The 22741-nt window shown below is 51.8% G+C and overlaps 2 protein-coding genes across 2 annotated transcripts; both read right to left on the bottom strand.

Moving 5' to 3' along the window:
- Positions 1 to 238: 238 nt before the first annotated feature.
- LOC105191565 (paramyosin, long form) lies at positions 239 to 15832 on the bottom strand. Its single transcript, XM_011155061.3, has 15 exons — positions 15347 to 15832; positions 13573 to 13629; positions 11566 to 11652; positions 11320 to 11486; positions 8425 to 8662; positions 8210 to 8329; positions 7913 to 8062; positions 7606 to 7752; positions 7257 to 7473; positions 6882 to 7009; positions 6663 to 6775; positions 2628 to 2823; positions 2430 to 2558; positions 1868 to 2239; positions 239 to 1719 (listed from the first exon to the last, which is right to left on the bottom strand). The coding sequence occupies exons 1-15, from the start codon at positions 15464 to 15466 to the stop codon at positions 1327 to 1329; spliced, it is 2634 nt and encodes an 877-aa protein (XP_011153363.1). The 5' UTR covers positions 15467 to 15832; the 3' UTR covers positions 239 to 1326.
- Positions 2830 to 6297, bottom strand: LOC112589943 (paramyosin, short form). Its single transcript, XM_025305023.1, has 3 exons — positions 5585 to 6297; positions 5040 to 5517; positions 2830 to 3916 (listed from the first exon to the last, which is right to left on the bottom strand). The coding sequence occupies exons 2-3, from the start codon at positions 5358 to 5360 to the stop codon at positions 3320 to 3322; spliced, it is 918 nt and encodes a 305-aa protein (XP_025160808.1). The 5' UTR covers positions 5361 to 5517; positions 5585 to 6297; the 3' UTR covers positions 2830 to 3319.
- Positions 15833 to 22741: the final 6909 nt, after the last annotated feature.

Below are 22741 nucleotides of genomic sequence, written 5' to 3'. Positions count from 1 at the left end.
AAAGGACAATGGATAAGTAGGAGAATCGGAAAATGCGGAGAATGCTGTATTATATAAATATTTTACATGTAGATATAGCTAAATTATAGCTAAAGATCTCTAAATTGAAGGGTGGAAACAATCGACAACGCGCGCAAAGCGCGAGTGCCTCGCTAATCTCGAGATCTCCTGGCGGGCATCTTTCTTCTCGACGTTACCGATACCGGAGAAGCAGCGCGGGAAATGAAACACAGCCCCCTTCGTACGTACGCGTTTCAGTTTATTTATTAAATTAACGTTGACACAGGTTATTGTGTATGTCGTACAGTGAGAGTTGTGTATATGTGGGCAATAGTTACCTATCTATATAGTAATAGAATAGAATTAAAGTTATCCATTTTTAAATACAATTGCGACACGCGCGAATATAGCTAGGCGCTGAGCTGCCATTGCCCCATTTCTCGCGTTCCTCACTCTCTCCGTTTTCTCCGCCCTCACGCTCGATTACAGTCACATAATTGGGACGAGAAGGATCCGATTTAGATCTTGTCTGGCTGCTCGTTGCAGGGCGCGATGCAGAATAACGATCGATTCTCAATCTCGGTGTTTCCGGATGTTCACGCGCCAATTTCTCCAAAGCAGCGAGCGTCGATTTCCCATTTCTCTCTGCGCTTGTAAACGTTCTCGTTGCGACGTATCGCGTCTCGTTGGACAAGTGATTTCGAGTTTACGACGGGTCGTCAGGCGACAGCGGGCGCTGCACTCGCACATCGTTCAATTAGTTTAATAGGTTCGTATATTCTGGTTGCTCCGATTTAACCCCTCGAAAATAACAACACGCCGTGCGGCCCGTTGGAAACTCTCTTCCTCTCTCTCTCTCTCTCTCTCTCTCTCTCTCTCTCTCTTTCTCGGTTTTATTTTTTTTTCTTTTTTGTAATAATTCACGTCGCGTCTTTACTTACTTGTTTCTCGTCGTGGTGTGTTCGTGACGCCTGTCGAAATTGAGGCCCGAATTAAACTTTTTCGTTTCGTTTCTTAAGAATGACTGAAAAAAAAAAGCGTTAAATCCTTTTCTCCCTTTTCCGGTTTCTCTTAACTTTTTGTTTCTTTTTTCTTTTTTTTTGCCAACCGATTTCGTGCAACCGTCTCAGGAAGGAGAAATCCTGCCTTGCGATTTCGCTATGAATTAACTGTCGATGCGGGAAATTTTGAATCATCTCAAACGTCACATATTTCGTACGCATGGTCCTCGTATCACACATACGAAGTTTTGCGAAGACGGCGACGCGGCGTTCGCGTGATGGCAAAGGGTAAGTCGGTGTTGTGGCGGCGACGGCGGTGTTGTTTTTACAGGTCCTGCCTCGTCTCCTGGACGAGGTACACCTGGGAACCGGGCACGGTCGAGGTGGTGACGAAGCTGCGGTGTTTGGCGCGGATCAGGGTCAGGTTGCTCTCAGCCGTGTCGGCGCGATCCTCCGCGGCCTCGAGCTCCCTCTGGAATCGGCGGACTCTGGTGACGCTCTGCTGAGACATGCCCTCTTGCTCCTGCAGTTGCCTCTTGTAGATGTTGACCTTCTGACAGGCCTTGTCGAGGGACTCTTGCAGCAGGGCGATGTTCTTCGAGTCCTCCTCCACCTGAATCATCACCTCCTTGATGTTGCGCTCCTTCTTGCGCAGGATCTTCACAGTCTCGGCGTGTCGGCGCTTCTCCTCGTCCATCTCGAGCTCCAGGTCGCGAATCTGAGCATGAGAATCATCCATACGTAAATTCACTGAAGTTTAATGTCACTCCGTGTGTGTTTCCGGGGCGTAAGAATTTCCTCGGCTCTAAATCCGCCTAGGCTAGCCTAGGTCTGCGCTTGAAATTAGAGTAACATTTCTCTCTTACCCTGGCCTCGAGTTTGCTGATGATGCGTTTGCCGCCCACGATGGCATTAGCCTCGACCTCCTCCAATCTCACGGACAAGTTCTTCACCTCGATCTCCAACGACTTCTTGATAGCCTCGATCTTGACGATACGCTCCTGTTCCTCGTGGAGGATCTCTACGGTGTGCTTCAGCTCGGTCTGCACTCGCTGGTATCTCTCGTCGCTGACTCTCAGCTCTTTGGTGACCTCCTCGTAGTCTCCAGCCAAGGTCGCCAGCTCCTGCTCGAGTTTAGCCTTCGACGAAGCGATGTTCACGTTAATGGTGGTCAGCTCGTTGATGCGGCTAACCGACTCCTCGTATTGCTGCTCGACGGTCCTCTTCGCGCGCAAAGCCTGTCAACGAGAGCGATTCTGCGCTTAACGTAACTTACATAAGTCGCGCGATATTCGTGTATTGTCGTCATACCTTTGTTTATCCGTTTCTGGACGATGTATATGATTAATGTTTGATATATGATGACATGAACGGTATACAATTTATCATGTTTTGGCGAGACGAAACGACACGGACGGGTGTACTCACGGATTCGTAATTGCCGCGGATTTCCTCGAGCTCGGCCGTCAACGACTGTAGGCGGCGTTGACTGATGCCCAGTTGGTCCAGGGTCACCTGCAATTGGCGCTGCACCTCGTCGTAGTGGGCTTGCAGTTCCTGAAAAACAAGACCAACATGACGCGGATGCAGCGTCGACGGATATTGCAGCTGGCTTATTTGGCTTACGGTCAGAGTGAGAGACTGCTTCTTGATGGTCTTCTGCAGATCGATGTTGTTTTTGTTGGCGACGTCCAGGGACAGCTCGAGTTCGGTGATTTGGATGTGCAGCTTTTTCTTTATACGCTGCACCTCGGTCTTCAGCTTCGTCTCGGCCTCCACCACGCGAGCGTTCAGCTGCTCGATCTCGATGCTGGTCTGTTTGCTGATTAATTTCATTCGACAAGTCAGTCACCCTCTCTCGTGAAAATGCAACCGTGGGTAATGGTTAGAAGTGTTCTCGGCTGTCACACCGATTATCTAAGCGGCTCCGGACTTTCTCTCAAATTTTCTCCTAGTTGCCGTCATAATTCTTTAGCAATTTAGCTCGTCCATCCTGGGATCTAATTCTCGATTACCTGTTTCACCGAAAGCTAATCGCTCGAGATCAAGATCAGAAGAGTATCAGATAGATATTGAGGCTGGGCAGGGATCGGAAGCAAGGTACTGGTGATTCAAGCGTGTAACTTCACGGGGAATAGGGATTCCACGACAAGAGGAAAATGCCGCTGTTCTCGCCAAACACACAAGGTCAAATGCCGATAATCGGGACCGTTTATTTCGATTCTGAACGCACACCCCTACCCAGCTGAGGCGCTACGAGGCGTCGTCTCACTCTCTCGCGCTACTAACAACTCTCTTGGCATACTCGCAATTCTTACCTATCTACCGCGCTTATTAACATTATAATACTCGCATCCTCGGCATCCGTTCAAAAGCTGCCGCCTCGCGCGATCTCGGTACCTCTTGTCCAGGAAATAATTGCTGGACTTCTCCTCGAATCCGCGCAGCTCCCGACTGAGCGAGTCGAGCGGTCGCGTCAGCTTGTCCTCGTCGATCAGGGCCTTGGTTCTCTCCTGCATCAGCCTGCCGTGCGCCCGGTCGTCCCAGAAGGAGTGCACAGTCTCCCTCTGGAACTGCCGGATGTCCGCCAGTTCTTCACTCTTGGACAGGTTCTTCAAGGCCTCCGCCCTCAGCTGGAACTCGATCGCCCTCGCGGACTTGCCGCGCAGGCTCTTGCCGTGCTCCAGCGCGTCGTGCACCTGGTTCATCATCTGGACATCCTTCAGCGCTTGCAGCTTGATCTCGCTCGTCGCCTCATGCTGGATCTCTTTGGCCTCGCTGCGGGCGCGGCGAGTGGCGAACATCAACGGCATTGGTAGTCTCTTCAGGTCCACTCCCGTGCGCGGTAAGATCTCCTTTGTCACGCGGCTGGCGTGCACGGTCTTGGCCAGGCTGAAGTCCGAGCGATTCGCTATCTTCGGACACGTCAGGCAGACAGGCAGACAGACAGACAGACAGACACGGTGAACACGGTCAGTCTCGCACGGTGCTCGGCGCTCTACGTGCTTCTATGGCCACCGTTTTCCGTCGTGCGAGCGCGAGCACTTAGGCGTGACTTCTCTTACGCGGCCGCCTATACTTAGCCGCTGCGATCCAGAATGCGAAAGCGATCGCCGGCACTCGCGCGGCCGACCGACTCTCTAGAGACCCGAGCGCGACTGCCAATGCACCAGACACCTTGGTGTCCCTTTCGGCCGGGAGACACGAGATGGATTTTTCGCCGCGCGACTTGGCAAACTTGGTGCCCCCAACCATTGCGATCGTGAAGAATGGTCCAAATAATAGAGTGCCAAGAGAGACCGTTCGCCGGCGCTTCCGTGATATTTTTATTGTTTGACCCGGTAAGCTGTTGGAGCTGCCGCCACGAATAATAGCTTCGCCCCTGGCTAACGACGGGTACGTTTGGGAAAGTTTCTCTGGCGCGGTGCAAGTATCTCGAGGTCGGAGCGAAGGCACTTTGTGAATCATCCCTATACCTTCGCGTTTGGGACGAAATGGCGAAATTTCGCGGGAGACGCCTCGGGCAGCTTTAAAGGTCACTTTAGAGAACGCCCCCGCAATACACGCCGCTCGTCCCGCAGAAATACAAATACGGCGGAATGACGATCGCAATGGTGATTGATTAATGGCAACCGCCGACTAATCCCCGAGCGAACGCGGCCCGACGACGGCGGCGACGATGTGTCGAGATTCATCGAACAGTCGCGCAATAAGTTGAACGAGCAAAGTTGCAAAACGAGAAAGCTAGTCTGCGACGTCAATGCGATGACATGAATTACGCACGGCATCCGCACACGCGCGCGCGCGCACGCGCGCACGCTTCTTTGATCGTGGCCACTTGAAACGAGAGGCAGCCTCTTCCGCGGCACCAAATTTAGAAACCGAAAAGGTCAGGCAGTCGCGCGGCGGCGGCGGCGGCGGCGGCGAGTCGCGCGGCACTCAGGAAAACGGATCGCCTTCGATATTTCCCAGAGACGCTGTTCTCCTCTCCGCCGGCATCCTCCGGCTCTGCCTCTCCCCCTTCGCGCCACCTCGTACCTTGAACCGCGACAGGTGATCCCTGGCCTCGTCCTCGGCATCGATCGCGTGTCTGATGAGATCGTCCCTCGTGTAGGGCTCCACCCTCTTGTCCTGCCACAAGGCCCTACTGTCGGACCAGGGTAGCTCGGGTAGTTCGATCCGTCTCCTCCCGAGCTCCGGCTTACTCGATCTAGGTTCCTGTCTCTTGGCGTCCATGTAATCGATCATTGGCTGATAGTAATTCATGCCGTAGCTGTAGTTTCTGCCGTAGATGTACGTCGGGTAATGTCGCCACTTGGGCTCCAGGGGCATGTGGATCGGTGGCATGTAACCCGCCATGATCTTTGACGAGAGCTTTGGTCGATCGTAAGGGCGTTTGATTTATTTTCGGGATCGAGCAGGAAAAGCTCGGAGATTTGGGTGGCGAAGAATCCCTTCTGATGGGCTTCGCTTCCTCCGGGAATCAAGCGAGTCTGCAATTAACGAGTCGCCGGCTCTAGGTCGAAGATGAAGATGAGTTTGTAATATTTGTAATATTTGTGGTTTTTCCCGGACGAACTTACGAATGCTGGTGTCACTCTCTTGCGACAGGACCGTCGGCAAAAATTGGGCCGATGCTTAGGTGGTATCTTTTGTACTTTTCGTTGCGATTGCCACATCGGGGACGACCAATCAGCACCTCTCAGTAATAATTGGATCATGACTGATTGGGCTTGCTGCGCTTATTAATAGCGGCTCGCCACGACGTATGAATTTCTATCGGTGTTCCCGTTAATATCGCATCCTTTCGACTGAGCTGAGATTGCTGATCGATGCAATTCGTAATTGCATGATGGTAATCACTCGTGTAATTTTCCGCGAATAAAATTTTCGCTGCTGGCGAATGTTGATTAAACACATCCGCCTTCGTAGAAGTTTCACGAACTCTCGTCCAACGTCTGCTCAACGTCTTTAGAAGAAAAGTAATGATGACGTGCTTTGATTTGGAACATGGATAGATAATTAGAGGCTATCCAGATAAATCATCATCAATGACCAATTGTTCGCATCGACAGGCGGTAAATTTAAATGCATTTTACTATGTGCGCTTATAATAGCGTCGCTCGACGCACGACGGTCGATCAGAAATAAGCCGATTACATCACAGTCCGAAATACTCTGGTTGACATTTGCGTCTTACCTTGCGGCAACGCTTTCTTCGCAATTTGCGTTATTGATTACGCATTGATGTGAACAGAGAATTCATTTAAGGAACAACATGTTCTCTACATCAACGTAATCGCTGTAGATCCCAGGTAGGATAACGTACAAAAAAATGTAAATCTTGTTTTACGGAATAAAAAGAGTAATTGTTTTCCTAAAAGTCCGTAAAAGTTCTGCTAAGAGAAATTTGAGAACGCGATCAAGTGGAAGGTAAAAAGAAATTAACTATATCCACGTAAAATCTCACCGAGGTATCGAGCAAAAGTAAATTACGAGATAATTAGTAAATAAAAAGTAAATGACGATAAATTAGTAGATAAAAGGTAAGTTGCGGTAAAGCGAAAGTACATTAAATAAATTACGATAATTACTTCAACGTATTCCCGTCGAAGACGTGAAGCAAGTGGGAAATAGGGATAATTTTAAACAAAAACTCACCGAATCACTTCGATCTCTTCATCCTTCTCAGCGAGGCGACGTTCGAACTCATGGCGTAGTTGGCTCAATTCGGCCGACAATCTTTGAGCGCGTTGCTCCTCGATCTTGCGTCCCTACATCGAAATTTTCCATATTCAATGTCATATTTTCATTAAAGTATAAATCATTCTCGGGCCAGCACCTTTATATGCCATCTGAAACAATTAAAATTGTACTCACTGCTTCAGCTTCCTTGTAGGCGGCGGCCAATTCCTCACGTTCGTTCTCCAATCGGCGAAGTTCCAACTCCAGTTCGTGGAGTCTGCGGTTCATGTCGGCCAGCTGATTCTTCGCATCGGTGAGGTCGTCTGCAAAAACATACCCGCATCGTGAAAACTGAAAAAAATCTCTTAACTATTGAGAGAGTGAGAGAGAGAGAGAGAGAGAGAGAGAGAGAGAGAATCCTCGAATCGTTCTTTTTTACTCAACAAACAAAACTTCGATCCTATTAAACTTCCAATAGCAACTGATGAAGAAAACATACTCTAGCTGTCGCTTCCGGAATTTTGAGACGAGTATTCTACGAGAAATCGTAAAAAAATCGACGACAATCACCTCCAAGTTTCTTATTCTCACGTGCCAATTGGTCCTTCATTTCGCGGGTCTTGTCGAGTTCGGCGTTTGTGCGTTGCAGTTCTTGCTGCTTGTTGCGGAGGTCGCGTTGGCTTTGCTCGTACATGGCCATAGTGTCGTCCAAACGGGCCTTCAGCTCTATATTGATCTTCTCGAGGTGTTCGACACGCTTCTGCAGCTCGCGAGCGGTTGCATTGGCCTTGAAGAGAAAAAAGAAATGTTGGACAATGTCAGGATATCTCTAAAACACTCCTCTAAAAACTAAATATATTAATCGATCAGTAAAGACGCGAATACTGGAAGCTAGAAACGAGAAGGAGTGGAATCCCACCTTCTCCAAATCGATGATCAGAACTTCCACTTCGGATTGCAGACGTGACTTTTGCTTCTCGAGGTTGTTGATCTTCACGAGCAAGGTCTCGATTTGTTCCTCCTGCTCTTGGATGCGAGCAGAGTACTTGCGACGAAGTTCCTCTACCTGTGTACCAAATTGAAACGAGAAATCAGCACACTTTTAAGTTGTTTCTCTCTTGACTCGATTGATTGAGTCGATTTTCGAGAGAGGTTTCGGTCGATATTCGCCTCAAGTACAAAATTCAGTTAATTGATATCCTCGACGAGACAAGCATATCAGTTACCTCTTCGGCGCGAGCATTGGCCTCAGTCTCGTACTTCGACCTCCACACTGAGACTTCTCCATTGGCCTTGACCAATTGGCGTTCAATGTCCAAGCGCGCCTCAGACTCTTCCTCCAGCTGCACCCGGACAGACTCCAATTCCACTTCGACCTGAAACAAGATGGGGTTAATGATTTTATCGCCCTATCGTCAACGCGTCGGGAAAAAACAAGCTAAATTTGACAGGCTATTGAACTCAGCGAAAGTGATCCGTCCGAAAGGAAACTATCGAGTTGTGTGAATTACAGCAAATCACACCTGATGCAATGAAGCTTCGACCAACGCACGACGACGTTCCTCATCCTCAAGACGACGGCGGGCATCTTCGAGTTGACTCGCGATTTGCGTTCTCAGGTAGGTGATGTTCTCGATGTTCACCTGAAAATTTCATCATCGGATGATCAGCATGCCCTCGCCGCAGATTTATGATTAATGATCGTGCAGTCTCAACGACGAAGCGTCAAATTCTCTACCTTGAGATCCTGCACTTCCTTGACCAGCTCGATGTTCTCCTGCGACAGCCGGGTCTTGTGGCTGGTAATGTCGACGATCGTGCGATTCAGTTCCTCGATCTTGACGTTCAGCTCGGACACGTGTATCTCGAGTTTCTCCACCGTCTTTATCGACATCAGCTTCTCCTTAGTGACATTGTCGAGTTGAGCGAGGAGTTCATACACTTCCTGCTGGAATTTGGACTTCTCCTTGTCAGCCCTGAAAGGACGAAATGATCTTGTCACGAAATCCATTCAGAATACATATTTTATTATTCAATACTCGTACAGATATGCGCAAAGGATGCGCTTCATCTTTTCGAACGACGTTCAACGTAATAAGTTCCATGGCGGAGCATCGATCTTACGTGTGTGTGTGTGTGTGTGAAGGCCACTTACCAAGAGTAATTCGCGGATTATCGCAACACGCGAATGACATTTTAATTGCTAGGAGAGCAATCGAAATATCGATTGCTCTCCTAGCTTCGACGCGCTTCGGCCAACATCGGCTCTCGTAACCCGATACCGAGGGGGCCGCTTCTACCCTTTTAGTCAGATCGGCTAAGTGGGTTAACGTGTCTGGTCAAAAATACGGAAACAGCGGCGTGCGATGCGCCTTCTTAATTTAGAGAAAGCGACCAGACGTGGTGAAGCTGCGCTTCGAGGGGCCAGGCTCCGAAGGGGACGGGTGCTCGAGCTGGAGCCTGTCTTTGTGTTTTCTCGCGGTGTGCGAGCTTTAGCTCGCGTCCGCAACACCGCGCCCGCGTCGATAAGAGCACCGCGACGCGGTGCTCCATTTTTTCTAGACCACGCGAGACCACGCGAAAAATAAATAATGCGGGCGATACACCGGACTCACACACCTACACGCGCGATAGAGAGGGTGTAAGGTGTCGGTTAGCCGATTCCGGGGATAGTGGGGATTCGGGCCGGTCGCGTGTACTAATATGGCGCGCCAACGCGGGGTTGTGGATTGCCGCGCGACTCGCATGGTTAAAAATAGTCATAAGCCGAGTAACCGTGCGTGCAAAAGGAAGACAGAGGGAGAAAGAGAGACGATGCGCCGCGATAGAGGAAGACCGCGCGCGCGTTCGCACCGGGAAAGAGAAGAAAGACCGACGGTTAGCGGCTACTGCGAGTTGCCCGTAACGCACCCTCGGCTCACTTCCTGCTCGGCAGGAACAGGTGGAGGACTTCCTTTTTTCCTTCTTTCCCCAGGCAGTCGTGCGTTCTCCGCGCGAGAACCGAGAAGCGGATTCGTTTCGCGTCTCAGAAAAATGAGTGATTTCGGGACGAGATTCTCATCGACGTTGGACTTCGTTAAATCAATGATAACGGCGGCAACGATCGATAACGATGGATTGGCATCTTTTCCGCAGGATATCACGCTTTCGGCAGGCATATATCGCTTCGTCCGCGATATTCGCGAGAGGATCTTGCCGATGTTATGATCGCGTGAATGACGATCGCGATTTAAAATCGGCGGTGAAATCACGCGGCGCGTCTAACCAGACGATTATATTTGACGCCACTTGGAAGAGGTTGAAACTAAGTAGCAGCTGTCTTGATTAATCCTTATTTTTGGCAACCGCCTCGGGATTACTTTTGGAATATCGTGCTACATGATATGTGCGTTTCAAGCGCGACATGAGAAGCGCTCAGGTCTTTCAGTGAGGTGAGATTTTTCGGCTTAATCAATGATGGGCTTTCTTTATCTTTCAGAAGAATTCCAGGAGTGCCTAATCAATTTTCTCGTTGATCCAACAACGAAATTAATCGCGGAGAAGTTCGGAAGGAAGTTTCTTGATAACTCATCGCTAATTACCAATAAATCACTATCCGATCGTCGATAGAACATTATTCCCGAGTACGAGGGAAGGGGAGCGAGTACTTGACAATTTAACCCCGAGAAATACGTTCAAGATCGTTCAATCTCGGTTGGAGGGGGGGGGGGGAAGGGGTTTCAAGTCGTTTATTTGCGATAGCATGTAGGACAGATCTTCGGCTTCCAAACAGTGCAGGCGCTTGTACACACACAGTACACAGGCGTCTGGACGAATTGTTCTCCCCGCGAGATCCATCGTTCCATGTTCCATCGGGAAACGGAGAGGAGGGGAGAAGACGAGAGCCGAGGTGGACAATTAGCGTCTAATTGACGGTAACACGCGTCTCCAGGACGACAGTCGACGTCCTTGTCGCAGCGACGGGATCTCGGCGTGCCGAAGGGGCGAAACTATGTTTAGAAGAGCCGGGGTACCGAAACTTCGTTCGTATTTCAGGTGCGAGTCGCTCTCCGCGAGTGGCTTGGACCGCGGCCAGCACGGCCGCGTATAATTCGCGCAAATTTTCTTACGTGCAGTCACTCTCGTTTGTGAAGAGAAAGATAGGGACGGAGAGATAGATAGGTAGAGAAGACGCGCGCTATAATTACCCGCGTAACGCCGTGATTCATTAAGCGTCCTCCCTATCGCGACTTCCCTTTCCCTCGAGGCGTCGCGTCGTTCGCGCGACGCTTCCTCGTGGAATCGCTGTTTGCTACCGGGCCGGGCAGCTTCCGGCCAGCACCCAGCTGTTTATTGACGCTCCCTGGCAAACGCGCTTGCACATTCTCGCCTCAAAGGGAAGATTAACAGGCGTTTACATCGCGGCCGATCGCGGATGTCGACGCACGTGGCCGGCGAAAGTTTACGGAGCGCCGGCCTTCGTCGCTCGTGTTTCGGTTTAAAACGGTTTCGGTAAAAGCGTCCAGTTCGAGATCATCCTCGGAGCACCCAATCGAGCTGCGCGAGGAGCCTTCCCTCGAGCCCTCGAACCGTAATGGTGTCCTAGTTGCGCGATTTAACTAGGAGGATTTCGGCTGGACGGCGCTTCACTTACCTGGCGCGTGCTTTCGAAAGCTGGTCGATCTGGTCCTGGAAGTCGACGACGACCTCCTGATGCTTCTTACGCAGGAGATGTGCGGTCTCCTCGCTCTCGAGATGGACATCTTCGAGTAGTTTGCGTAGCTTGGCCAGTTCCGTGTCCCTCTTCTTGTTGATCTCGAACTGAGCGCGGGAAAGCAAAATTAGCAAAAGGGTCGCGTAGTCAGTCGATGAGACGCGGAGAATCTGCTTGAGTACTTACTTGAGATTCGGCGCCGCCCTCGGCCTCTTCGAGACGTTCGGACAGCTGGATGACTTGCACGCTCAAGTCGGCGCGCTCGCGTTCGATCTGCAATGTTACGAAGCCGGCGTGAAGGGGGTGAGAGACTTTTCACTTCGATGAGAGACGTGGTCGGCGAACAAAAGCCGTACGTTTCAGGGCGAAATCGTTTCAGGAGCCGCTACGACGGAGGACATCGAGCGCCGCCGATGTTTTCGGCGTCGCCGAGCTTGACGTCAGATTTCTTTGCAGCGCGAATAGAACGATCTAATTTCGGACGCGGCGCGCGTCTATATCGGGAGCTTTATTCGTATTACAAACGAGGCGTTTATTGCGAAAAGAGAGGATCACGACGTCGATTGCCCCGCGGCCCGTTGCGTCGAGCCGACCGTCGCGATTGCTTTTTGTGGCCCGATAGGCGTCGCGGCTGGACGGTCGCTTTGTTCGAGACGCACTCGGGGCGGAAACTCGCGAGGAATCGCGAGGGAAGAACGGATCGCCAGTAATCGCAGGCGTTTGCGGTCTCCGCGCGAATGCGTGCGTTGCGTGTATTCGCGTGTGTCGCGCGCGTGAAATATGTATCGTGTTCCGAAAGCGTACGCACGCCGTGTTAACCGGCGTTTCAGTTTCCGAGCAGTTTACAGCCTCGAAGCTCGAGGAAAATTGTTGGCAATCGCTCAAGTCACGTATTACAGCGGCCGCGTTACACACACGTTTGACTTCGACGGAAACTTAACGCACAATGAAACCCGAGAAGTTCTTGTAAATTCACAGCCGCGCGATGATCCAGCCGTAATATACGCGCGTGCAACTGTCTAAATATTATCGCGCTGGAATGCCGGCTCTCGCGCGCAATCTCCCGCCGGATGTGCGCGGAATGCGCGACGAAATTGCGCCCGCTTTCTGGCCGAGCCGAGAGCCGAGAGCCGAGACCGGCGCGGGCGGTTTCGCGCGAAAGCGGAGAATTCGCGCGAGAACTCGAGCGCGGACGGTCTCTTTTCTTTTCTTTTTTCCTCTTCGTGTCTCGCGCGCGCGCGCGCGCGCGCGTTTTCCGCGTTAGATACTGCGGCGTGCACGCTCGGGCACGCGGCGAATGCGAATGCGTTTACGAACATATTTCAATCTCTCAAACGAGGGTCGTGCGAGACCGAGTGTTTTTCTCACTTATAAGAGCGGGCACGTGTTGAATACAGCGCAGGAATGCGGGAACGATCCCGAAGAGAGAGACTCGCGTCCCCAAAAATAGACGCTGCTCAAGAGCTGGACATTTCGACCTACTGCTCCCCACTCTGCCAGTGGAGCGGAGCATCCTTGGTTCCTTTTCATGTCCGTCTCTCAAGCGACGATACCCCGACGATAACTGACACTTGCTCGGCGAGGAACTTTAATTCGGTAACTCCCGACGGAGGAGCTCTTCGCCCACTCGGGGCTCGTGTCTCGAGATTTGCCTCGTGGATGCCGCGGAGAAAAATAGAAGAGCTTTCTCGCGGGGAAAGGACCGTCGGCCGACTTCCTCGTCCGAGGAGAATCGAACTCTCGTCGGTCAATTCAATTCACCGCAGAAGCTGGCCCTCCGTCTCTCGGTTTCTTTGGTCACGTTTGTTACAGAATACGCGTGACGTAAGCAGAGAACTGCGGCTGCCAGCGAGACAAGCGCACCGAAACGAACGTGCATCCCTCGGCCGCGCTCGGATGACTCGTTATGACGAGATAATTAGTTGACACGCTAAGCGTCCACGCCGGTTATCTAGATTTGATCTAGCAATTAGTCATCAATCAATTCCAATTTGCCACTCGTTGCGAGTATCCGCCTCGGATATTACGAGAAGGGCGAGTAATCGGACATTGCACAGCGGACCGGATCGGTGAGATCCGTCCGCTGTGCTGTGAGGGATTAACGTGCGAGGGAAGACTCGCTCGGCTGGCAAGCGGGGAGCAAACGAAAACGCTCTCTCTCTCTCTCTCTCTCTCTCTCCTCTCGGCACTCACCCTCTGACGCAGCTCCCTCTCAGACTCCAGGTCATCCTGCAGTAGGCGGATTTTGTCCTGAAAAGAGAGGCAATGAGGATTAGAGGGTCGACCACGGCGCCCGTTATAGAGGGTCGCGACGCTTTACGTAATCGCTCGACAAAAATACCCGAGAGCGGAGGCTCGGTATTTCGGAAAGACGCACGGCCTCCGAAGGCCTGCGAATAGGTGCGTCCTCGGGGAGGAGTAGGAGAGAACGACGCGAGCCGCGACGTCCGGTGCAGCGCACCTCCGCCGCGCGGCCGAGCCGCCGAGCGCGGGCTTGTCGCAAGGAAGCCGCGCGCTCACGTTAGAGAGATCGCCACGCCAGGACCCACAGAGAGAGAACACGCTGTATCAGCCGCTGTATCGGCGGCAGATGGAGGCAATGGTCTTACTTGCGCATGCAACAGGCGACCGTGTACGCTTCCTCATACTTCTCTCTCGTGCTACGAAATACGCCGTCGCGCGAGCTCAGCGACGAGACGGGGGAGACTCGGCGAATCCTTCTCCTGCTCCTCGATGGATCCCGATTCCCGAGCAGGATCCCGGGCTTTTTGGCGGCCATTAGCGGCGGCGTCGTCGTCGTCGTCGTCGTCGTCATCGTCGTCATCGTCGTCGTCGTCGTCGTCGTGTCGTCCTCGCCGCCGATGGTACCTCGCAGAAGCGGCATCGGTACGGTACGGCCTCGGCGGTGTCTCGGCGCCTTGGCACGATTGTCGTTTCGGGCCGATATTCCACCGACTATTTTCGTACACGAGCAATCCGATAGCTACAGAACGGTCGTACACTTTGGTTCCTCGTCGGGTTGGCACTAACATCTCTCTTATGGTCACTGAACTTTCGCGGTTCACTACCTTCGCGTCATTGGTCACTGCTCCGCATTGTTCACGTGCGGATCCGTCGCGCGTCACTGTGTGTGATTCCGCTGATGTTTCCCGTCGCGGCGATGCAGGGAGTGATTTCCAGCTGGCCGTTCCTCCTCGAGATCAAGCGGTCTTTCCGCCGCGCCGCGCCGCGCCGAACGCTCGCGCGTCTCCTCGAGGAGTTCTCTCTCGGGCCGGAGCTCTCTCTCTCTCTCTCTCTCTTCGCCGGAGAATTCTCTCCCTCACGCTCGTCGCACGCGGAGTCGCTGCCCGAGCTGCGATTCCCGATTCGACGCCGATGCCTCGGCGATCTCGTCGATACGTTGGGCACTTTATTCTATCTTACCTCGGACGGCTGCCCGCAGCCTGCCTTCGCAGAAGTGCTTGGACGAATTTCCGACACGACGCGCGCCGGCCGGGGCTGCGGGAATTTCCAAGTCGGCGCGGCCAAAATTCTCGCAGCCCCGGGATGCGCGTGCGGATGCACCTTCGCGCCGAAGGATCGACCTGTCTTGTGTGCGTGAATTGCGTGAATGACAACGTACTTGAATTTCTCGAGATTCGTTCCCAGCGAATTCCTCGAGGCGCGCGAGGACATTCAAATGTCCCACCGAGCGAGCTTTACCTCCCCGACCTGCACTCTGCGTAAGCGCAAACTCTGCGCCCGGCGCGGCCTATAAATAATTCCATCCGAATTATTCGCAGGCTAATCAGAGAATTATAATTAGAGAAGCGCGCGCGCGCGCGCAGGAATCGAGCGTGGCGAGCGATTCTCGAGAAAGACAGGTCCTCCTCAGCTCGATCATCGCGGTCGTTCTCTCCCAGCTCGATCTTTCGCAGGACGGCTCTTCGAGCGGGCAGGACTCTCTTACCCGAGCGGGAAAACCTACCTCGAGTCTGCTGAGAGCGCTCAGGTCGGCGCTATATTCGATGCTAACATCGGCAGTGCCCGCACCGCCCGTAGAACGGTACGTGTACTTGGAGCTCTTAGCAATCGCTGAAGACGACATCTTCTTCCTCTGAGCCTCCGGTGTCTCTCGACGAGGTCGTCCGCTTCTTTTCGCTTGCTATGCGGGACTCGAGTCCTTCCTTCCTTCCTTCCTTCCTTCCTTCCTTCCTTCCTTCCTTCCTTCCTTCCTTCCTCGCGTATCCTCACTGTTCGGGCGCCCTCCGTTCGCAGGGGTCCTGTCCGCCACTGGCTGAGTCAAGTCACAAGTCGCTGCGGCCTCGGTCGTCCGTTGAGCCCACTTCCACCGGTCCTGTTCCCGCGGTCCTCTTCTTCCTCTTCTTCTTCTTCGGGGTTTCGGAGCCGACCAGCGCCCTACTCGTAGTGCGCGACCCGTCGTCGTTCGTATGGCGCGCCGGCCGCTTCATGGCTTCGTCAAAATGACGAGCAACGCAAGCGCACTGCCGCCAGAATCCCCACCAGGAACGACGCTCGAGCACGCTCGTCATCGTCGTCGCTCCTGTCGTCTTCATCATCGCCGAGGGGAACCACCAAGCGACGTTAAACGCCCACGTTGTCCAAAGGCGGTTGCCAAATCGACTTGTGCTCGGCCGACGACGACGACGACGACGACGACGACGACGGCGACAGCGGTGGCGAAGACGCCAAGGAGAGGGTGTCGCTCTTTCGTCGATCTCGCTGTACATTGAGTCTCAAGGTGCGCCATCAAGGACATAGATGATGTCGTCCAGTCGACCTTCTGGATCATTCCTTGGAATATCGAATTCATTTGACGCAAGTTGTATCGATGGAGTTTCAAGTAGTACCTTGGCGAGCAATTTTTACCGCAATTATTACAGAGCATATCCTTCGATCGATGGATACAGAAAGGACTTTCAATTCGTGATGAACAGCGAGAAGATGCCATTGCAGCCTGGAAGCCGCGCGACGGTAGCGTAGACGGAAAATGACCACGGCGCTCCAGATTTAATTGTTCTTGGCGCATGCGGAGACGCCTGGTTTAACGTCACCAGCGCGCTTTTGGATGCGTTTTGCATTTTGCGATGCGTTTGGCCGCCGGAATTAGATCGGCCGACCCACGCATCCCAAAGGGGATTGTTCGTCCAGAACTCGTGCACATGCAGACGCAACTGCGTCGCAAACGGTGTGCGTACCGATTTAGTATAGTGTACTTGAAAATAGAGAGAAAGAGGGAGAGAGCGAGCGAAAGCGAGCGAGCGAGAGGAGAGAGAGAGAGAAAGAGCGAGCGAGCGAGCGAGCGAGCGAGAGGAGAGAGAGAGAGAGAGAGAGCGAGCGAGCGAGCGAGAGACAGAGAGAGACAGAGAGACAGAGAGACAGAGAGACAGAGAGACAGAGAGACAGAGAGACAGAGAGACAGAGAGACAGAGAGACAGAGAGAGAGAGAGAGAGAGAGAGACGGGCGCAGAGTCTAGTCGGTAGGGTGCTGTTCGTAGATCGAGCATCGATGAAACGAGCTGCCGACTCATTCAGAGATCTATCCACTCGGCGGCGCTTAGCGTAGGAGTGACGTGGCGCAGCCGGCGAGAAAAATGTCGAGAGCGATCGAGCAGCATCGCGCTGGCACATGTCACAACAACGTGGAGTTGTTTTGGGATCGAAGATTCATACGCGTGAATAATGCGCTCTCTCTGTCGTCGCGCAGCGCGCAGCGGCGCGCATCAATGTGCATCAATGTGACCGATATGGATATTTCGACGCAGCTGACGAAAGTGGGCGAGGAGCGTTGGCGACGGGGCGCACCGTGTCTGAGTTCTCGGCACGCGTTTGACTTTGGTCCGAAAATAATCTCGCGCCGTCATTAGCGAGGGCTGACAGAGCGATTTTCAGCACCTACATTGTTTACGTGATTTGCCTGATCCTGAGAGCGCGTTGAGCGCTGATGCAGTTTCCTTATTTACGCAGCACCATCCCGCGCCCGATGGCGCGCAAGAGTCTGAGTCAAGAGTCTCCCGTTTGGAATTTCTCGCTCATAATGCATTTCTAGAGACTCATCGATCCCGCCCTCCGCGGCGAACGCGCCGCGGAGGCGGGCGGAGTCCGAGTCGTCGTGTGCCTAAAATCGCGCCAGACATTTCGGTATTCGCGGACGATGCTGTTGACAATCTGACGACGGGAAACGCGAATGCCGCGCGTGGTTGTGCTCGACCAGCAGGCTGGCCGGAGGTATCAGAGGAGCGCTCGCTTCTAACCAGCCAGCTCTGTCGCGGTACACTCTGTCGAATCATCAACAGCTAACAACTTTTCAGACGGTACTAGTCTCGTCGCCGTTGAGTCAATCCGACTCGAGCCGCGATCGCTATTGCGAGCTACCGCGATGGGTCGGCCTGTCAACTTCATCGAAGCCGTGACTTCTCGCCGTCGTCTTCTCACCGTCTCATCCTCACCGTCGTGAGGAATGCTCGACCGCGCGAAGAGCCCCTTTCCACGATTGGCGTTTCAATGTCTGCGCTTCATCAACATTCATCCGCTTCTCCGTTCTCCGCTTCGCTGCGCGCTAGCTGCGAGATCAGTCTTGCGCGCCCTCCCTCTTTTTCCCGTCGATTTGCCAATTTTCGCACAATTTCCGCGACCTCCCACCTTGCCCCACTACCGGCGAGTGTCTATAAAAGGTCGCCGGGCGATGGTGGGCAAAGATGCTCGCACGCTCGGCCTAGCCCGGAGAGCTCACCAAGTAATTTGAGATTGGCCCCTTCCCTGCGTCGTTCTGCTCATCACTTCCACCACCTCTGTCCTCTTGCACCGCCGCCACCCTTCGTCGTCAGCTTGCGCGAGTACGTGGCTCGCTCTGGTGGAGAATTCCAGGTGTCAGAGAGAGAGAGAGAAAGAGAGAGAGAGAGAGAGAGAGAGAGAGAGAGTGAGAGAGAGAGAAAGAGAGAGAGAGAGAGAGAGAGAACAAGAAGAAGAAGAAGAAGAAGAAGAGGTGGCACATCGTCGGACCGGACGCTAAAATAGCTCTCCCGTCTCTCCCTCTCAACCCCTTACTTAACTCCTTCGAGCGGGGCTAGACGCACCCTCGTTTTTTCTCTCCCTCTATAAATCTTTTGACTCATCTATCCGTCTTCCTTGTTTTTCAACCCTCCAGGAGCACCGGCTGTTTCTTATCGCGGAAAAATTTTATTACATCGCTCTTCATGCGCGCCGGCGTGACAAGTGTAATAGAATACCCCCTCGCTGAGTTCCTCTCGGCTCCTTTTCAGCTCACACACGCGAGAGGGATCCTGCAGATTGCAGATGCCTGTTCGTTCACTGGTTGTCAACGTGGAGACAACGCGGTGACGATGCGAGGGGAACGGATACGACGAAGAAGTGCGCGAAGTTCTGCTAATCTTGCCCAAAACGACCAATGATTTCCGAACGGTTGAATCGGCACGCTGTGCTCCAATTTTCTAAAAATATAACACCCCTTCCGGCTGTTGTGTACTCGAATGTGCGTGCGTTTGTATCGAGTGCCTTCAACTTTCCCGTTGCCGGTCGAATGTTCGCAGGAACCGAGCATCCCGTCGAGATCGCGCGCGCGCGCGCGCGCGCGGAATTCAGTGGAATTTTGCAAATCGCCGAAAACGGGGTGCGTTCGAGCGCCTGTCCCGTCCGTCGCGCGTTTTATTAATATCGCGCTCCGTTTTCATATTATAACGGGATTTTCGGCTGTTTCTTGTAATTCCGCACCTGCCGCGCGCGTTTTGCTCGATAATTATAGAGCCCATCGGGTTAGAATTCAGGAAGAGGTGGCAACAGGTGGCTTTTCAAACGGCTACCAGGAGCCACTTACTAATGATGAAGATGCTAAATTTACGATGAAACACGCGACAGTATCCAGCGACGAAGATCGAAACGGTTTACGGACACGGTTATACGCGCGCCGCGTTGCTGACGTTGCTGCACAGACGCGTGTGCGTCTCGCGATCACCGAGATCGGCTCGGCTTATTGTTGGAATTCGTTCGCGTCGTCGTCGCGGAAGATAAAGTTATACGATTGACACATTTTTATATATATATAAATTTACGATTGACACATTTTTCGGCAAGATCACGCGCGGTTTCTCTCGACATACCATATACCGGCCATTCACGGCGACTTGTCCGCCGTACAACAACGCGCGTTTTGAAAATAGTTCCCGCGACGATAAACAATACGATATGCCCGGCTTTTAAGATGTAAATCGAGCCGGCGCACGCTAATACGTAATCTGCAATTTTGATCGCGCGCGATTTGCATATAACCGCGCCAAATATAATATAACCGAGCTCATAAAAGATACAGGACACGCTCTCCTATTGTATAAAATTATTATGTAAATCTTACGCTCATCAGAGTGGCAAATCGATTCTTATTAAAATACAGAATGCATCCGTTTGTATCACGAGGGCAATGGAGATCACGTGCGAACTTTTCAATAGTTTGCTGCTGTGAATAAAGCGCCATTCTCTCTCTCTCTCTCTCTCTCTCTCTCTCTCTTTGTTCCTCTCTTTTTTAGTTTCATGAGAAATTAATTCGCCGCTTAAGCGTGTTTGCAATTCACGATGACGATGTTGACTCACCGTCCAAAATTGCCACGAAAAACTCGGGCCAAAGCTTTTCGGCATTGCCGGAGAAACTCGGGATGACTAAGTCGCTCTATTCCTGTCTGAAGAATACACGTCTATATCTACTGAGAAAGTGGGGTAAGACATACGAAATGCCATCAACTTCTCCCGCTCGGTCGCGTGTTGATCTCACCATGACAGTTTTCTATTTTCAATTTCGATGTATCCCGCGGGACGAATATAAACGAATACTCTCGAAAATCCGAAAATAAAATCGCGAAGGTGCGTACGCGGTGTGTTACTTTCAATTTTCCGCTTCATCACGTCCACAATGCACTGGATTCATCACACGCTGTCGTGCGGTCGAATAACGTGCAGATTGACAGTCTACGATCGTGTCCCGTTCCATCATTATCACAAGCTGTCAAAGAAGAAACACAGACATCTTTGTTACTGTCATAGTGTTTATACACACGGTGTCTATATTTGGCACGAAATGCGTTTGGACGAGATCGAGACGCTCGATGAGAGAGTAGAACTTTTTGCGCCGCTATCCTTTGCAACGTTCGAAATTAATTAGCGACACCGAGCGGCTGATCGCGGCTAAGTCGCGGCACGTACGGGGATTACGTGGAATCTATCAACGTCGTGGCGGATTTAGGTAACGAGTTTAAGCCTAACATTCCTCTCGGGTTTGTCCCGCGACACGGTTCAATCGCGTCGAGGTGATACATGAGAAGATTGACACGATTTACAAAATATTCCCGAGGTTTCAACGTTTTTCCCTTTTTCTTCCCTCAAAACGAGAGATACTACTGACGAATCTGCAAAAAAGCAAAGTCACGGACGTCTCGACGTCAGAACACGAATAGCTCTTCGAGTTACGAAAAGGATGACAAATCGGCGGCGTTCGGCGATCAGGATCAGGTTTCGTGTTCGTAAATACGTAATAAAAAATGTTAGTTTTGAACGGATTCGATTCGAGACAGATGCGATTTTTAATTATCGAGCTGTTTAACGGCGAAAATGGAGCAGTCCGATGGACGATACAGGTGGATGGAAAGATGATCTATCGAGGACATTCAGTATAAATACGTTGCGCAGGGTTGGTTAATGGTGCGTTGCAACTTTAACAGCTGACATATCGCGTAGAAGTAGTTAATAACGCATCGCCAACGTCAACAGGTGGAGCAATTAAATCGCAATTAGTCCGCGACGAGGGCGGACGATTTTGACGCAAATTACATTCGATATGTTATTTCGTATAACATTATCCGCAGAAGCGTTCATCACCGCTGTCGGAGCTTTGAAAAGCTCCAGAGAGCTTTCGTGAGTATTCCTGTAGCGCCACCGGCTTAGAAAGCTCTCAACTTGAACGTCCAAGTTCTGCTCCACGTCTCCACGGGTAACACGACAGCGCTCTGTCTCTCTTCAGACGCAGAACTTATCAGTCGACCGCGTGGCTTGGCGAAACGATATCGTTCTAATGCTTCACGTGGGTTGGCAGCACAAAGTCTACTCGGTAATTGCCAGAGAGACAGAGGAATATTAATTATCGGCGGATTATCAAATATGTATCCAAAATTGACTGAAATATCATACTAATGAATAATGTAAAGTTAATTAATTAATCATAATCGTCACATTCGTACATATATATATATATATATATATATATATATATGGTATATATATCCGAAATATTTTATATTTGTCCGATAAAATTAAATCTCATTAACACAAATTGATTTCAGCTATAATAGATTTTCTCGTGATTAAATTGCGAACTATTGAATGTTTTAGCGTTTTTTTTTTGTTTTTCCTACTCTTGGTAGAGTAGGAAAGATCATCAAGAAATCACAATTCTCGTCAAGAATTGCTCCTTTCGTAAATAACGCCGGGTAAGTTGATAGGGAAAAGAAAATGGCAAAAAAGCCTGATTTGCGTGAGTAAATATTTGCACGACGAGAGCGCGTCGGAACTTTTCGAACTCAGGAGAATCCCCGCAATTAATCAGTCCGACGTTGAAGTCGAGACTCTTCAGCATTCCAGCGCCAACTTGGCGGGAACTCGGCGGGACTCTTCGCGGAGTTCCTCGCGGATCGCGCGAGGGGTCCTTCGTCCTTGCCCTTCCGTATCGCTCCGATCCCGCTAACGATAATGATGTAAATCCTGTTTGCAGGTACCGCGCTCGCAGGCACAGATTTCCCTCGGAAAGCAGTTTCTGCGCTCAGGGAGTGCTGCGGGTGCCTCGCGGACGGAACGTGCGGAGGATCTAGCCGCTGGTAATGCTCCTGCGCCGACACTGGCCTCATTTCCTGGATAAAGACGCTCATAGTTTCGCAAGTAGTTTGTTCCCGCTCCAGGACGGGCCGTTTGCTTGCGGAATATCGGGCGATTGCGAGTACTCTTCGAGATCCGATGACTGGATAGGCAAGTTTCGACCGCGTGTTAAATAGCTCGACCTGACCGTGGGAACGCACTCGATTTCTGTAACAAACGAACGCCGCTCGGCGATGTGCAACCTTGCGAACAACAAATTGCTCGAGACGGAAATACGGAATTTCTATCCGGGAAGGAAAGAAAGTCGCCGAATGAAGACTTTGCCTGAATCCGCAGATCAATTGGCGGAGCGAATATTCGCGAGTAGCAATTTCGTCAAGTCTAAGGTTAAACACGAGCTTCGTTTGTCATTCCACCTCTGTGACTCCGTCGACCCCGCCGACAGCCTCATTGACCGCTCTTCTTCCTTCGCAACGTCGCGAGCTCGTTT

Source organism: Harpegnathos saltator, unplaced genomic scaffold (assembly GCF_003227715.2).
Source record: "Harpegnathos saltator strain DR-91 unplaced genomic scaffold, Hsal_v8.6 scaffold664, whole genome shotgun sequence".
Taxonomy (NCBI): Eukaryota; Metazoa; Arthropoda; class Insecta; order Hymenoptera; family Formicidae; genus Harpegnathos; species Harpegnathos saltator.
The sequence above is the reverse complement of the archived record's forward strand: the minus strand, read 5'-3'. Positions and strand labels throughout refer to the sequence as shown.

What these genes read in the sequence shown, in the direction of transcription:
- LOC112589943 (XM_025305023.1), bottom strand. Translation starts at nt 5,360, where the DNA reads ATGGCGGGTTACATGCCACCGATCCACATGCCCCTGGAGCCCAAGTGG. An exon ending in ATCACCTGTCGCGGTTCAAG is followed by an intron (nt 3,917 to 5,039) that starts GTACGAGGTGGC and finishes ACGTGTCCGAAG; the next exon opens with ATAGCGAATCGCTCGGACTT.
- LOC105191565 (XM_011155061.3), bottom strand. Translation starts at nt 15,466, where the DNA reads ATGTCGTCTTCAGCGATTGCTAAGAGCTCCAAGTACACGTACCGTTCT. An exon ending in GCGCTCTCAGCAGACTCGAG is followed by an intron (nt 13,630 to 15,346) that starts GTAGGTTTTCCC and finishes CTCTCTTTTCAG; the next exon opens with GACAAAATCCGCCTACTGCA. An exon ending in CTTTCGAAAGCACGCGCCAG is followed by an intron (nt 8,663 to 11,319) that starts GTAAGTGAAGCG and finishes TCGTCCTTTCAG; the next exon opens with GGCTGACAAGGAGAAGTCCA.